Source organism: Sitophilus oryzae, unplaced genomic scaffold (assembly GCF_002938485.1).
Source record: "Sitophilus oryzae breed Bouriz unplaced genomic scaffold, Soryzae_2.0 scaffold_1974_pilon_pilon, whole genome shotgun sequence".
In the NCBI taxonomy this organism is placed as follows: Eukaryota; Metazoa; Arthropoda; class Insecta; order Coleoptera; family Curculionidae; genus Sitophilus; species Sitophilus oryzae.
Window position 1 is genome coordinate 2,237,890 of NW_022146695.1, and position 13,247 is coordinate 2,251,136.

General features: G+C 32.2%; 1 protein-coding gene across 11 annotated transcripts in view; it reads left to right on the plus strand.

Moving 5' to 3' along the window:
- The window catches only part of LOC115883641 (disks large 1 tumor suppressor protein), a 1,010,644-nt gene that overhangs the window by 871,827 nt on the left and 125,570 nt on the right, over positions 1–13,247 (plus strand). For all 11 annotated transcript variants that reach the window (XM_030902027.1, XM_030902024.1, XM_030902022.1 and 8 more), the window contains one exon: positions 508–543. In XM_030902027.1, the coding sequence (XP_030757887.1) occupies positions 508–543 (36 nt within the window). The remainder of the gene's footprint in view (positions 1–507; positions 544–13,247) is intronic.

A 13,247-nucleotide genomic window follows, 5' to 3' on the forward strand; every position in this document is an offset into this window, starting at 1 on the left:
AAATATACAGAGTATAGCTGAAATGTATACTTAATAGCTTAATTTAAAAATCGTGCCCTCGATGACGTAACTAAAAGTTTATTTGATATGAACCATATTTTCATCCATTTATAAAAGGTGTAGATATGCCGAGAAATAGGCAAAGCATATTACGTTCCAAAGAGTTTTTCTTTTCTGAATCTTTTACGGGAAAAAAACTGTTAAACTATAAAAATTTTAGTGATTTTTAACAAATTTTTAGTTTAATATTACACATAGCGCACCATTGTAAATTTAATAACCTCCGGAAGTTTGTCTTAAATTTAACAGAGCATAATCAGACTTAGAGTAAACTTTAGAACTTCAGCAGAAGTTTTAAAGCAAACTCGTTTAATAATAATGTACTAGTTAGTTTTCCCTAATAATATTAAAAATTAGTATATTATGTCAATTTCAAGTAACTAACACTGACAAATAATAAACATAATGTGTAAAACTTTTTTTTAATTATTATTTTTTTGTTTTTAGGGCACTGATAGCTGGCAAGGAAATGATACCGATCAAGTAAGTTGGACGATTAACTTTAATAAGTATTTGAAAGTAAAGTAAAATATTATGTACTTCTTACTGAATTACCTAATATTATAAGCTTAGATTATCTTGGTCATAGATACAGGAAACACGTTTACATTGAAATGGTCGGCTTGCCGCCAAAACTTGTAATTATTTTGGAGCGCATACGTTGTAGGGCGCTGCTATAGCGGTTGCTAAGAACAACCGCAAACAAGCTAACTACTTTAATACCTACTACCTACATTAGGGTGAGCCAAACAAACTAACCTATGGAATTTATGGGTTAAAATGTATCTAATAACCGAGAAAAAAATATCCCCTGAAGGCAGGAATTTAGCTCACTTTTAAAAGGTGTCGGTGAATATTCCGAACAAAAACAGAAATACGAATTTGTTATTGCAGAATGCAACAATATTTGTATAGAATCGCTATCGCGTCTGAAGGTCACTTTACCTTTTAATAAACATCATTATATTGGAAAAGATGTAAATAAACATAAACATAGTGTAGTAGGTACTTAATTTGTTATATTGGGAGAGATTAACTCACATCACATAGGAACAAATCAAAACTTAAATGTTGTGTCATATATTTTCAATTTCAATACACATATACTATAGGATGTATAGGTATATGTATATACGTATAGGATACTTGAGTAAGGTGCGAGGTCTGTCGTTTTTCTATATTCTTTTTATAGACACACCGGAAAAATCTAGGGATATCATTTTATTAAAGTTAAAAATAAATGTTTTGAATAAACAACCACATATTTGTAGGTCGATTCTTTCTACTTCGATTGAAACGAAGTAGTCACACTAGTTATTTCTAAATTTGGGATATTTGCAAAAGTGTTTGTGCATTTTTTGTCAAATGTATAAAAAGCACATAGCATCAATTGTTCGAATTTAACCTGTACTGGCTATGTTGTTATGATAACTGGCCAGAATTCATTCAAATAACTTTGTTTAGTATTAAACAACATTATGGAGCGTAGACATCTTAACAGAGACGAAAGGTTAAGGGACATGGGTATGCTCGAAGCTGGAATGCGCCAAATCGACGTAGCTAGAGCATTAAATACAACGCAAAGTGTAATATCGCGATTAAGTGCATTCTACCGTGAAAGTGGTGATGTTGCTGAAAGGCACACAGGGCGACATCGCATTACTACCCCTCAGCAAGATCATTTTTTACAATTAAATGCTCGACGCCGAATGCGCCAAATCGACGTAGCTAGAGCATTAAATACAACGCAAAGTGTAATATCGCGATTAAGTGCACGCTACCGTGAAAGTGGTGATGTTGCTGAAAGGCACACAGGGCGACATCGCATTACTACCCCTCAGCAAGATTTTTTTTTACAATTAAATGCTCGACGCCGACCGACTCTTACAGCACCACAGCTTAGTTTAATTCTCCAGGAAACACATAATGTAACCGTTAGTCCTGACACTGTTCGCAATAGATTAAGAGAGGTCAACTTAAGAAGCAGACGCTCCTGGAGAGCTCAACCCTTAACGAGAGGAAATCGAGAGATACGATATTTGTGGGCTCAAGATCATGTTCAGTGGCCGAATGAACAATGGGCCAATGTTCTCTTCACGGATGATTCACGCTTTGGAATTCATCCGATTCGAGAAGGCTTAGGGTATGGAGAGAACCGGGAAATCTTATTCGGTTGGATCATGTTCAGAAGTGCACCCTTATCAAGGTGGAACAGTTATGGTCTGGGGAGGAGTCCAGTTAGGCCGAAAAACCGATCTCGTTTTTCTTGAAAGATTTCTAACAGGAATCACATATCGTGATTTAATTCTTGAGCCTGTCGTGTTACCATATGCCAATGATTTTGGGAGAAACTTCATTCTCATGCATGACAATGCACAGCCTCATACAACCAGAGTGGTAAGTGAGTTTATCAATGCTCATCAATTAAACATTTTTTACCCTGGCCGGCACAATCTCCTGACCTCAACCCCATCGAGCACGTATGGGACGCGGTCCAAAGAAGAATTTTGAGAATGGGTATGCCTCGTGAAACTCGTAGGGATCTGGTTCGGGCCGTGAATGCAGCGTGGCAGGCTGTACCTCAAGAAGAGATCGACAACCTGATCAGGAGCATGGAGAGACGATGTAGGGCTGTAATGAACAGTAGAGGAGGCCATATCCTTTATTAAGTAAAAATGGTTTTATCTTTTTTTTTTAATTCACAGTTTAGAATAAAAAAGATGTGTGTATTTTTTTGAGTTTGGTTTGGTTTGGTTTGGTTTGGCTGTCGTGTTACCATATGCCAATGATTTTGGGAGAAACTTCATTCTCATGCATGACAATGCACAGCCTCATACAACCAGAGTGGTAAGTGAGTTTATCAATGCTCATCAATTAAACATTTTTTACCCTGGCTGGCACAATCTCCTGACCTCAACCCCATCGAGCACGTATGGGACGCGGTCCAAAGAAGAATTTTGCAAATGGGTATGCCTCGTGAAACTCGTAGGGATCTGGTTCGGGCCGTGAATGCAGCGTGGCAGGCTGTACCTCAAGAAGAGATCGACAACCTGATCAGGAGCATGGAGAGACGATGTAGGGCTATAATGAACAGTAGAGGAGGCCATATCCTTTATTAAGTAAAAATAGTTAAGTAGTATAATTTTTTTTTAATTCACAGTTTAGAATAAAAAAGATGTGTGTATTTTTTTGAGTTCAATAAAAATCAAGGTAAATTTGAAAAATTCGGTAAATTTCGCATTTTTATTTCCAATACGTCCTGTAAACTATTTGTTTATTTAATTTTATTATATCAGAAATGCAAATAATAAAATTACTGACGATGGCTGGATAAAATTGTAATATACCTAGACTTTTCCGGTGTGTGTATTTTGCCTCTGCGGTTTTGTTGCTGCTTTATTTTCATTTGATGATTGATTTGCAAATTGATTAAAATAGATATAATATTTTGAAAAACCTTGTGTAGTATACAGAGAAACTGTGTACCTAATTTATTTTATAAGGATAGATAAAACTCCGAACACAAAAATATATCTCAAAGGAGTACAGGTCTAAGAATGAATGAACTATACAAAAAATAGGCTTGCATCATCAATTCCACTCTATCTCCTTCCCTCAAAACCACGCCCAATGGAAAGAAGCTTCATTTTTTTTTGAATAGGGTCTAAAACCGACAGAATCTGGAGATAAATCCTTTGTGGAGTGACTGATGGAAAGCTTGCCTTGCATATATAAGTATATAAGGGATATACTTATATTTATATAAAGGAAATCCTAACAATATAACGTGGATTTTATAGAACTTGCTTCATTTATTAAACAAAATTTTTGGATTTAAACAAGCTATTGTTATAAAATAATACATAATATCTTCTTAGACTGGATGTCATCTTGAATTTTGAAATTTTACATGACGCGACGTTTCGACTTGTACAGGGTACGGTAAGCATTTATACATTCCGTAAAAAAAAATTGCCTAATTTGTTCAGCTTCTCTAGGCATTCTTTGAGGATGAATTATATCAGAAAGCATTCTGAAGTATCTCTCTGTGCCACGATTTCGTTGTCACCCTGTATATAACAATACAATTCAAAAACTTCCTCTGAAATTTTTATAAAACTCAAGTAAAAATTAACAAATTAAACAAATACAATAGAGTAATCAAATGTAATTATGAGCACAGTCATACAAGGTTGCCGGATGTAGAGTACTTATTTCGTGCACAAAGTGCAATAAATTATCTACTTGTTTCACTTTCATCAAATACAGACGTATCTATTACGTCTGGTATCTCTATTTGTTTTCTCCACAATCATTGCCAAATTATTCGAAAGGGATTTGACCTAGACTAGAGCCTTTGGCCTTTAAGGGTCAGAGAAGTCGTGGAGGTACCTGCCCCATTAAAAGCGTTTGGATTTTTCGGCAGGACCGCACTACAGTTATTTTAAATTAAATAATATTTCTGTCGCAGAAAGAACAACAGTAAGGATATGTCACTAGAAACGCTTTTACTTGGTTTTTCTGTTCTCACTTGTCATTTTCGCTGACGCAGTTTGAATGATTCAAATAATGAACGTGGAATCACCGTTTTAATAAAAATTATCAGTACATAAATTTTTAAAATTTAAAAAATATATGTATTGTATTTAATTATTCAAATAAAGTTTGAAATAATATTTCAATTTTCTCATGTAAAAATAAGATTTATTTTTCATGTCAACATAGGTCCGATTCTGCTTTTTTTTGTAGCTACAGGGTGTTAAAGTGTTAATATTTTTTTTATTTATTATAATTTTCTTCAAAGTAAATTTAACAATTCCAATGAAATTTTGAGGGTGTTACTATAAATGCGACATATTTCAAAGCTAAAAAGTCGACATATTCACCAGCGACGTGTATATGGGTTATCACTAGAATATTTTTCTAAAAAAGCATGTACGCCACTGACTATTTTTTCTCTTGTCAGCAAAATAGTGTAAGCTATTTAATGCCGATTAAAAGTTGTCTCTTGATATTTTGTCGATTTTGGCCTCATTGATGAGATAAACGCAATTTTATTAATTTGCCTTGATCCAAGTCTAATATACTTGTTTTCACCTAAAACTTCCCAATATGGCGGACTTCAGTATGGGAGGCTTTAAAAACGAAAATCTCTAGACTGGAATCGACTGTAGTTCAAATCGTTCAAATTGATAATGTGTGGTAAATCTAATTGAACTGTGACACTTGGCTGACTGACGTTTACGGTTCCTTTTTCTAAATATTTTCATTATTTTTTGAGTTTTTATTCACAAATTCTACTTGATTTTGTTCTTGTATTTAACCTGCAGCCTGATACCAATAGGTAGGCTATAGGATCGACAAAAAAAAGTTTTTTTTTAATTTCACTCAAAATTAGTTATTTGGGTCCTAAATGACCTAAATACAAAATATTTTCGTGGTGTCTGTCCGTCTGTCTGTCTGTCTGTCTGCCGTCTGTAACACGATAACTCAAAATCGCTGAACCGATTTTAACCAAATTTGGCACAAAAATACTGTGGCACCCGAGAATCTGGCCATTAGTTTTTGGTGGGAGTGGGGGGTTAATATATGGAGAGGGTTAAAAATTTAAAAAAATCGTAACTCCAAAATTACAATAGCTAGCGAAACGCGGTTTTCAAATTAAGATTAGGAATAATATTTGCAACAAAATCCATACACATATAAAAGCTCAAGGGTTTTTTTTGTCACATCCATCCCGCCGAAACCGCTTCACCAATCTTGATGATTCTTTTTTAAATGAAAGGTATATATGTGTAGATTTGTTATGAAGTATTTTTAAATTGTTGAATGGCTATTTCTTTGTGTAAATCGACTAAATATTAAAACATACCTGAAAAACACCTACACACAATACCTCCAGAAATAAATTATTTGTCATTGTCGGTGGTTTGTCAGTTAGATTATATATCAAGTTTTTAGATATTTTAGGGGTCACAGTTCATACAGCCAGCTTTAGATAACATAAATTTATTTTAGGAAAGGTATAAATAAGAGATAAAATTATGTCGGAACAATTTGTTGTATGAAAATTCCTTACTATGTGGTCTAGAAGAATGAAATCCTACAAAAAGAATCAGAAGAGATTTTTGAAATTCATCAACCAAATGGGTAAAGTTAGTAAAAATTTATATAAAACTTGGTGACCTCTGGATATTTTATATTATACACATAAAAATTGGCACAAAGGATCATTTAAAAGACATTAGTTAATTATTTGGATAAAGCGAATTTATGAAATTTATAATCTTAGGGAGTAGAATAGGGAATGAAAGTTTGCTGTACGAAAATGGATTACTATAACATCTGGCAGTATAAAATTTTATATAAGGGTTTATTTAGTGACACATCAATAATATAAACGAAATATCTTTTCTTCAATTATCCTTCAAGTAATAAAAAATAACTATAAATAGAGTATTAGTGCTCTTAATAAACCAATAAAAGAGATGAAAAATAAAAAAAATATCAAGGGGGTATATCAAGTAAAGCGACAATTGAAAATTTCAAATATTCATTTGAAAACTTCATATTTCAAAACTATTTATTTTAGTAATACAGTTTATATAGGACCATAGGTAGGGGTTCTATCTATAGAGGGTAAATAATCATTTATTCTTATTTATTATTTTGAGAGATCTTATTTTTTCAGATTTTGCAAAATTTCTTTGAAATTGATTTTGGTTCGATTTCTGAAAATAATCTATACATAATTAAGAAATAAAAAAACCGCCCTGTAAGATCACCATCCACCCTCTATCCAACCATGCATAATTAGGTTCAGTCAATGGAAGTAGTTAGAAAAATTGAAAAAGTGTTAAAAAAGCAACATTTCAAAAACATTTTTAAAAAGTGAACTTCTTTGAAATACTTTGATTTCGATAACTTCTAGGTATACAAAGTGTGTCATAAAGTCATATACAGGCGATGAAAAAATAAAAAACAGTTTTTAAATTTTCGAATTTTTTTATTTGAAATTGCTGTAGGTTGGGCTAATAGTAACAATAACTAATAGTAAGAATATTTAAAAATAAATTAGGTAAAATATATAATTTATTAATTTTATTTCTTTTTAATTTTATTAATTGTGATTAATAAAATTGCGTTTATCTTATCAAAGAGGCCGAATTCGACAAAATATCAAGAGATAACTTTTAGTCGGCATTAAACGGTCTACACAATTTTGATATCAAAAGATAAAAAGGAAATGGCGCATATGTTTTTTTTTTTGAAAAATATTCCAGTGGTAACCCATATTATGCACGTCCCTGATTAATTTATCAACACTTTTTTAGCATTAAAATATGTAGCACTTATAGTAACTTTTCCCATCAAAATTTCATTCGAGTCTCTAAATTTGTTTTGAAGAAAATTCTAATAAATCGAAAGATTGTTAAAATTTTAACACCCTGTAACAACGAAACAAAGCAGAATCGGACCTATGTTGATATGAAAAATAAATCTTATTTTTATGTAAGGAATCTCACCACGAGAGATGGCACATGTTTTTTGAAACACCCTGTATATTACATATTAATTGGCTTAAGTCAACTACATTTCATTATGCTAATTATAATTATTATACATATAATATTATAGTATCACTATCAAGGTAATAAACCTAAAGCACCAATTTAAATTTGGTAAAATTATATTTTTAACAACTTACCTATAAGGTCAATTCTATTTAGTTCATTATCACTTTCATAATATTAGCACATCGTATTAACAGAACAAAATACTACGATATATTATATTTCTACATTTTACAAGTTTTTAATAATAAATAAATAAACACAATTTATAAATATATTATTTCTACATATTTCTCTTAATACGACCCTGTATGAGAATTCCGCTATCTTGCATACCATGCAAGCACCACTGTTGCCAAAGTGTCACGACTATAGCAGTTTATCAGATATACCATTTCAAGTCGAATTTGAATATTTTTTATTTAATTTTGTTTTTCTATTTCTGCGATTTGCTTGTATTGTTTTATTACTAAATATAGGTTCGTATAATGTTATTTTGTTTGTAATATTATTTTATCTTATAAAGTTTGAACTAATTAATAAAATAATCTATAAATCATAAGTTATGCTTCTTTTTCTTACTCTAATCATTTATAATACATTTTTTAACTTTAATTTTATAAACTCTACTTAAATTGTTTTATTTCTTGTTAAATTTAGCGCGGAAAAAACACAAATTAGCCGGTATTTAATAATTAAATAGCTTTCCGATCCGGCTGATCGAACAGGTTCGTGAGAACGCCCGCGATGACGCGGCAACAGCGCCGAATAGAACCGTTGTGCTTTCCGTCGTGCTACAAGTTGTTGAAAATATTTTTTTTCAAGCTATTTTTAGTCCACTTGCCGGGCCCTTGTACTTAATTTAATTGAAATGTTCGAATATACAGTGTTTTTACTGAAAATAACGCGGAAAACCCCGTGAATATCGGCTCAAGTTTGAATAGTTCGAGAATGATTCAGTTTGTAGTGAATTTGAACCATGGATAACCTGTCTCGGAGTGGTACGTGGACATAGAATGGTTTAATTCGTGTTTAGAACATATAATTCGTCGTGATTTCGTGTTTTTGTGATAATTTACTAAAGTAAAGCTGTGATATTAAGTAAAATTTCGTTTTGTTGAGATTTGTGACGTGACATAACCTCAAACTGTGACATTTATACTGATTTGTATCATTTTCACCTAGCTACGCCTACAATTTTGCTTCCTGATTTAATGTAAATTATTGTAGTTTCGTTATTTAATTTATTCGTGAAATAAGCCAGATAATATGAAAAATAGGACTGTTTCGACGAAAGTTTGTTATGTTTTGTGAGCTAATTTTACGGGTGGATTTAAAAAGGACACGAAAAAATGACGAGTAGGCGTAAGAAAAGTAAACAAGAAAAGGAGGGTTTTATGAAAAAAGTGTCGTCGATATTCAACTTGGATACGGTAAGCTAAAATCTTATGTTTCTCTCGGTTTTTTTATTCTTTATAATATTCAGGTATTGTTTTACCTTTCAAGCTTCGTTATTTCAAGCTTGCTGGTGTCGATTACAACATCTCGATTTACATTACATAAACCGCAAATAGAATGAATAAAAAAGAGCCAAAAATATTTTCACAGACTACGCTGGGACGCTGGTATCTAAAGGCCGGAAGTGTCTGACCATTTTTATTCTTTTTTATGTCAGGGGCCTAATAGAATACTAATAGACCGGAATCAATTGTTGACGAATTTTAAACGACTGTATTCTTCTTAAATGGCTTTTTGTTGTGTCATATATTCCTTATTAACTAATAATGGGTGAATTTTTAAAGAAACACAATGAAAAAATACCTCTATCAGGACCAAAAGCAAAAGCATGCTTTTAATCGAGCTTTTAACACTAAAATTGCTGTAAATCGGTGTTGTTTTCTTCAAAAGCAAATATCTCCAATAAAAGTAAAGCTATTGAGAAAAACTATCGAGAAAAGATACACCTTGATGAGAACGTGATGTCCAAATTACTTTTTCATGATGTACTTACTTTTTCAAATTATTCTGCAGGGTGTTTCAAACATACTTACGCCAAAATAACATAATTTTGTTTTCCTACTATGTACAGGGTGGGTCAAATTCGACGCTTTTAAATGGAAACGCCCTTTTCTATAGGAGATAGACGAAAACTAATATCGGTGTCTGGAGCTCAATTTTCATCAAAAACATTATGGTGAAAACCGCATATCGATATCTGTTACCGTTTCGGAGTTACGGGGTGTTTTTCAAAAATGTGCATTCTTAACAAATCGCTGTAACTTTTTTGCTATGGAAAATTTTGTATTTCTATGAAAACATTTCCAAAGCACCTTTTTACGTAGAATTTAATGGTTTAAGTATATTTTTTTTAGAATTAATAATTTAAGAGTTATCAACAGAAAAATTAATTTTTTATTTGGGACACCTACTATATTTTTAATTAACTGAAAAGAATTTAAAATTACCTTTCCAAAAATATAGCACGCTTGATATTTTGTTATAATCCTCTTCGAAATACAGAATTTTTAAAAGTTTGCCACTTTTAACTAGTAGGCTTTGGACCCCTTATTGATGATATGCTCTTAATGGAACTCGAAAACATATTTTTCCAGCAAGACGACGCACCGCTTCAGAACGAAGTTATCAGCAAATTTTTGCAGCCAATTCCAAGAATAATTCAATAGCTAACCAAGATCCCAGCCGTTGGCCGTCGAGGCCGCCTGACTTAGTGTCCATGGATCTATTCCTATGGATATATTTGCGGGACAATAAAGGTTCCTTATTCTTCCGTATAATCTAGACAAGAATTAGAAATACTTAGCAGTTATGAGAGGATATCTTTCACACCTACTGAGTTAATGAATTCCGCGAGAAATGTTCAAAAACGGCCCCGTATGTCCATAACACAAGACGGTCGATATGCCGAACACCTGTAGCAAAATCTCATGTCTTGGTTTGCTATTTATTTTTATTGTTATCAGATATAGTTTAAATGTGTTGATGTTGGTCAAATATATTTTAAATTGTTATAAAATTCTGCATCTCTCATAGCAAATATTATTTTGGTTTTACTTGATGCTCACAGCTAGAATGTTTTTGCATTGCAGCTTGTGCCATTCAAAGCCTACTTATTTACAGCGGGCGAATTTTTATACCTATACTCTATATCTCGAAGAGGAATCGAGCAAAATATCAAATGTGTTATATTTTTGGAAAGGTAATTTTAAATTATTTTCAATAAATTACAAATATACAGGGTGTCCCATATAAAAAATCAAATTTTCTGTTGATAATTCTTAAGTTATTAATTTTAAAAAAATTATACTTAAATCATTAAATTCTACGTGCTAGGTGCTTTGGAAATATTTTCATAAAATTACAAAATTTTCCATAGCAAAAATGTTACAGCGATTTGTTAAAAATGCATATTTTTGAAAAACACCCCGGAACTCCGGAACGGTAACAGATATCGATATGCGGTTTTCACCATCATGTTTTTGACAAAAAATGAGCTCCAGACACCAATATTAGTTTTTGTCTATCTCCTATATAAAAGGGTGTTTCCATTTAAAAGCGTCGAATTTGACCCACCCTGTACATAGACAGATGGGGACTTTTTTATAATCACAGTAATATTTGACTGGCCATCAGTTTTTGAGTCCTATTAAGTAATCTAGAAAAAGCTGGTTAGAAATTGCGAAAAAAAATTAAACAATTTTTTCCAATAAAGTTTTAGGAATACAGAAATAGTAAAGCTGTTTAATCACGTATAACCAGTTCATTAAACTTGATTTCTATTAAAAGAATTTATTTTTATTATTGTAAAGGAACAAAATATTATATAACCCATTTTTTGTGAGCGCCTTAAGGTTGCGGATATCAAAACCTCGTAAAATTATTTATTAAACTACTTTAATAACAATAATAACTGTTTTTGTTTGTCAAACAATAGCATTGTTAACTGTTTTATATAATGGTCACGCGCGACTGCACTGTTTCCTATTCTTTTCTTTATATATAGTCTGTCCGGGGAAAGAATTTGACAGTGACAGGTTTGGATCAGGGAAAAACAGACCATCCACTGGAGAAACAGAAACTGCATCAGAAACTTCGGATTATAACAGGTCTCTTAACAGGACATGGTAGCGGCTGTCAAGTGCTACCTGAAAATCTTGATTATATTTATTCTCTCGCTGGACAAACTATATATCTCTTTTATTTTTCGATCAAGACCGAGAAATTACCTCAAAAGATTTACGTTTTGTTCTGAAAAAATGTAGGGTTAGGAAGTGGGACTGTAAGCTCAAAGAACGGCCTCGTATATATTCTCTTTAGGGCTTTTTTTCTCTTTGCAAGGTGGTGGTGTAAGGATATTTATGGGTTAAGGGGGGCAGTTCATTGGTATTACCTGTGACGGAGGTCCCCCTTTTGGGGAGAGTATTAGCCTTTGAGAAGGTATATTTTAGGGGAAGATTTTTATTTAATAGATAGGTATTGAAATATATTTTTGTCGGTGTTTTATGCTATACCGGGTGCGTCTCAAAAGAGGCTCACCCCTATAACTCAGATAAAAAACAAGATTTGGTATGTTAGTATACGATATAAATTAGGATTGATTGACGTATTCAATTGTTTTCGGTCACTTTCTGTTTCACCGGAAGTGACTCCAACTTTTGATTTTTAAATGACACCCTCCGCATTTTTTTACTTTATATTTAATAGAAACAACGTTGAAGAAATTGATATATCATAATATGTCAACTTTAGACACTTTCGCATATGGTTTATTTGAAATTGTAACATGCGGTTCATAACGACAATTTGACTCGAAATACCAAGTGTGTGGTACCAAATTATTCGTAAAAGAATGCTTCTTCCAAATATGCTAATGATTGGAAAAATTGAGATATGGTAAAAAATATGATTTGGGCTTTTTTTAACCTGCCAGGACAAGACACGAAAAACATTAGACTATCAAATCTAATTTTCCAAGGCTTCTTGATTAAAAATTCGTGTTTTTAACACAGCCATGGCACTCTAGATTGAAATTTATAATACGATTTTTTTAAGTGAAAATGTCATAAGTTGGTATATGATATGTCATTCTATTCAGAGTGTCATTTTCTATCGAATAAAGTAAAAATATACCGAGGGTGCCATTTAAAAATCAAAAATTGCAGTCATTTCCGGTGGAACAGGAAGCGACCAAAAACAATTGAATACGCTAATCAATCCTAATTTATGCCATACTAACATACCAAATCTCGTTTTTTTATCTGAAAAAATAAAAAAGTTATAAGTACCTAGGGGTAAGCCACTTTTGAGACGCACCCGGTATATTATGAAGCTACCTACCTGTATATTTTAATTTTTTTTTGTTTGCATATCGACTATCAAGCCTACTATATTTTGTAACAAACTATGATAACATGTTAAGTAGAACGAATTATATGTACCTATATTAACGAATTCAACAGATAATGATATATCTATATATTTACTCCTTATATCTATATTTATTTCCTCAACTCCAGGCAGGGCCCCAGCCAGGCCTCTACCAGTAGCAATTAGAATTTTGTGTCAAATTATATCAGGACTTTGAACCTCCATTAT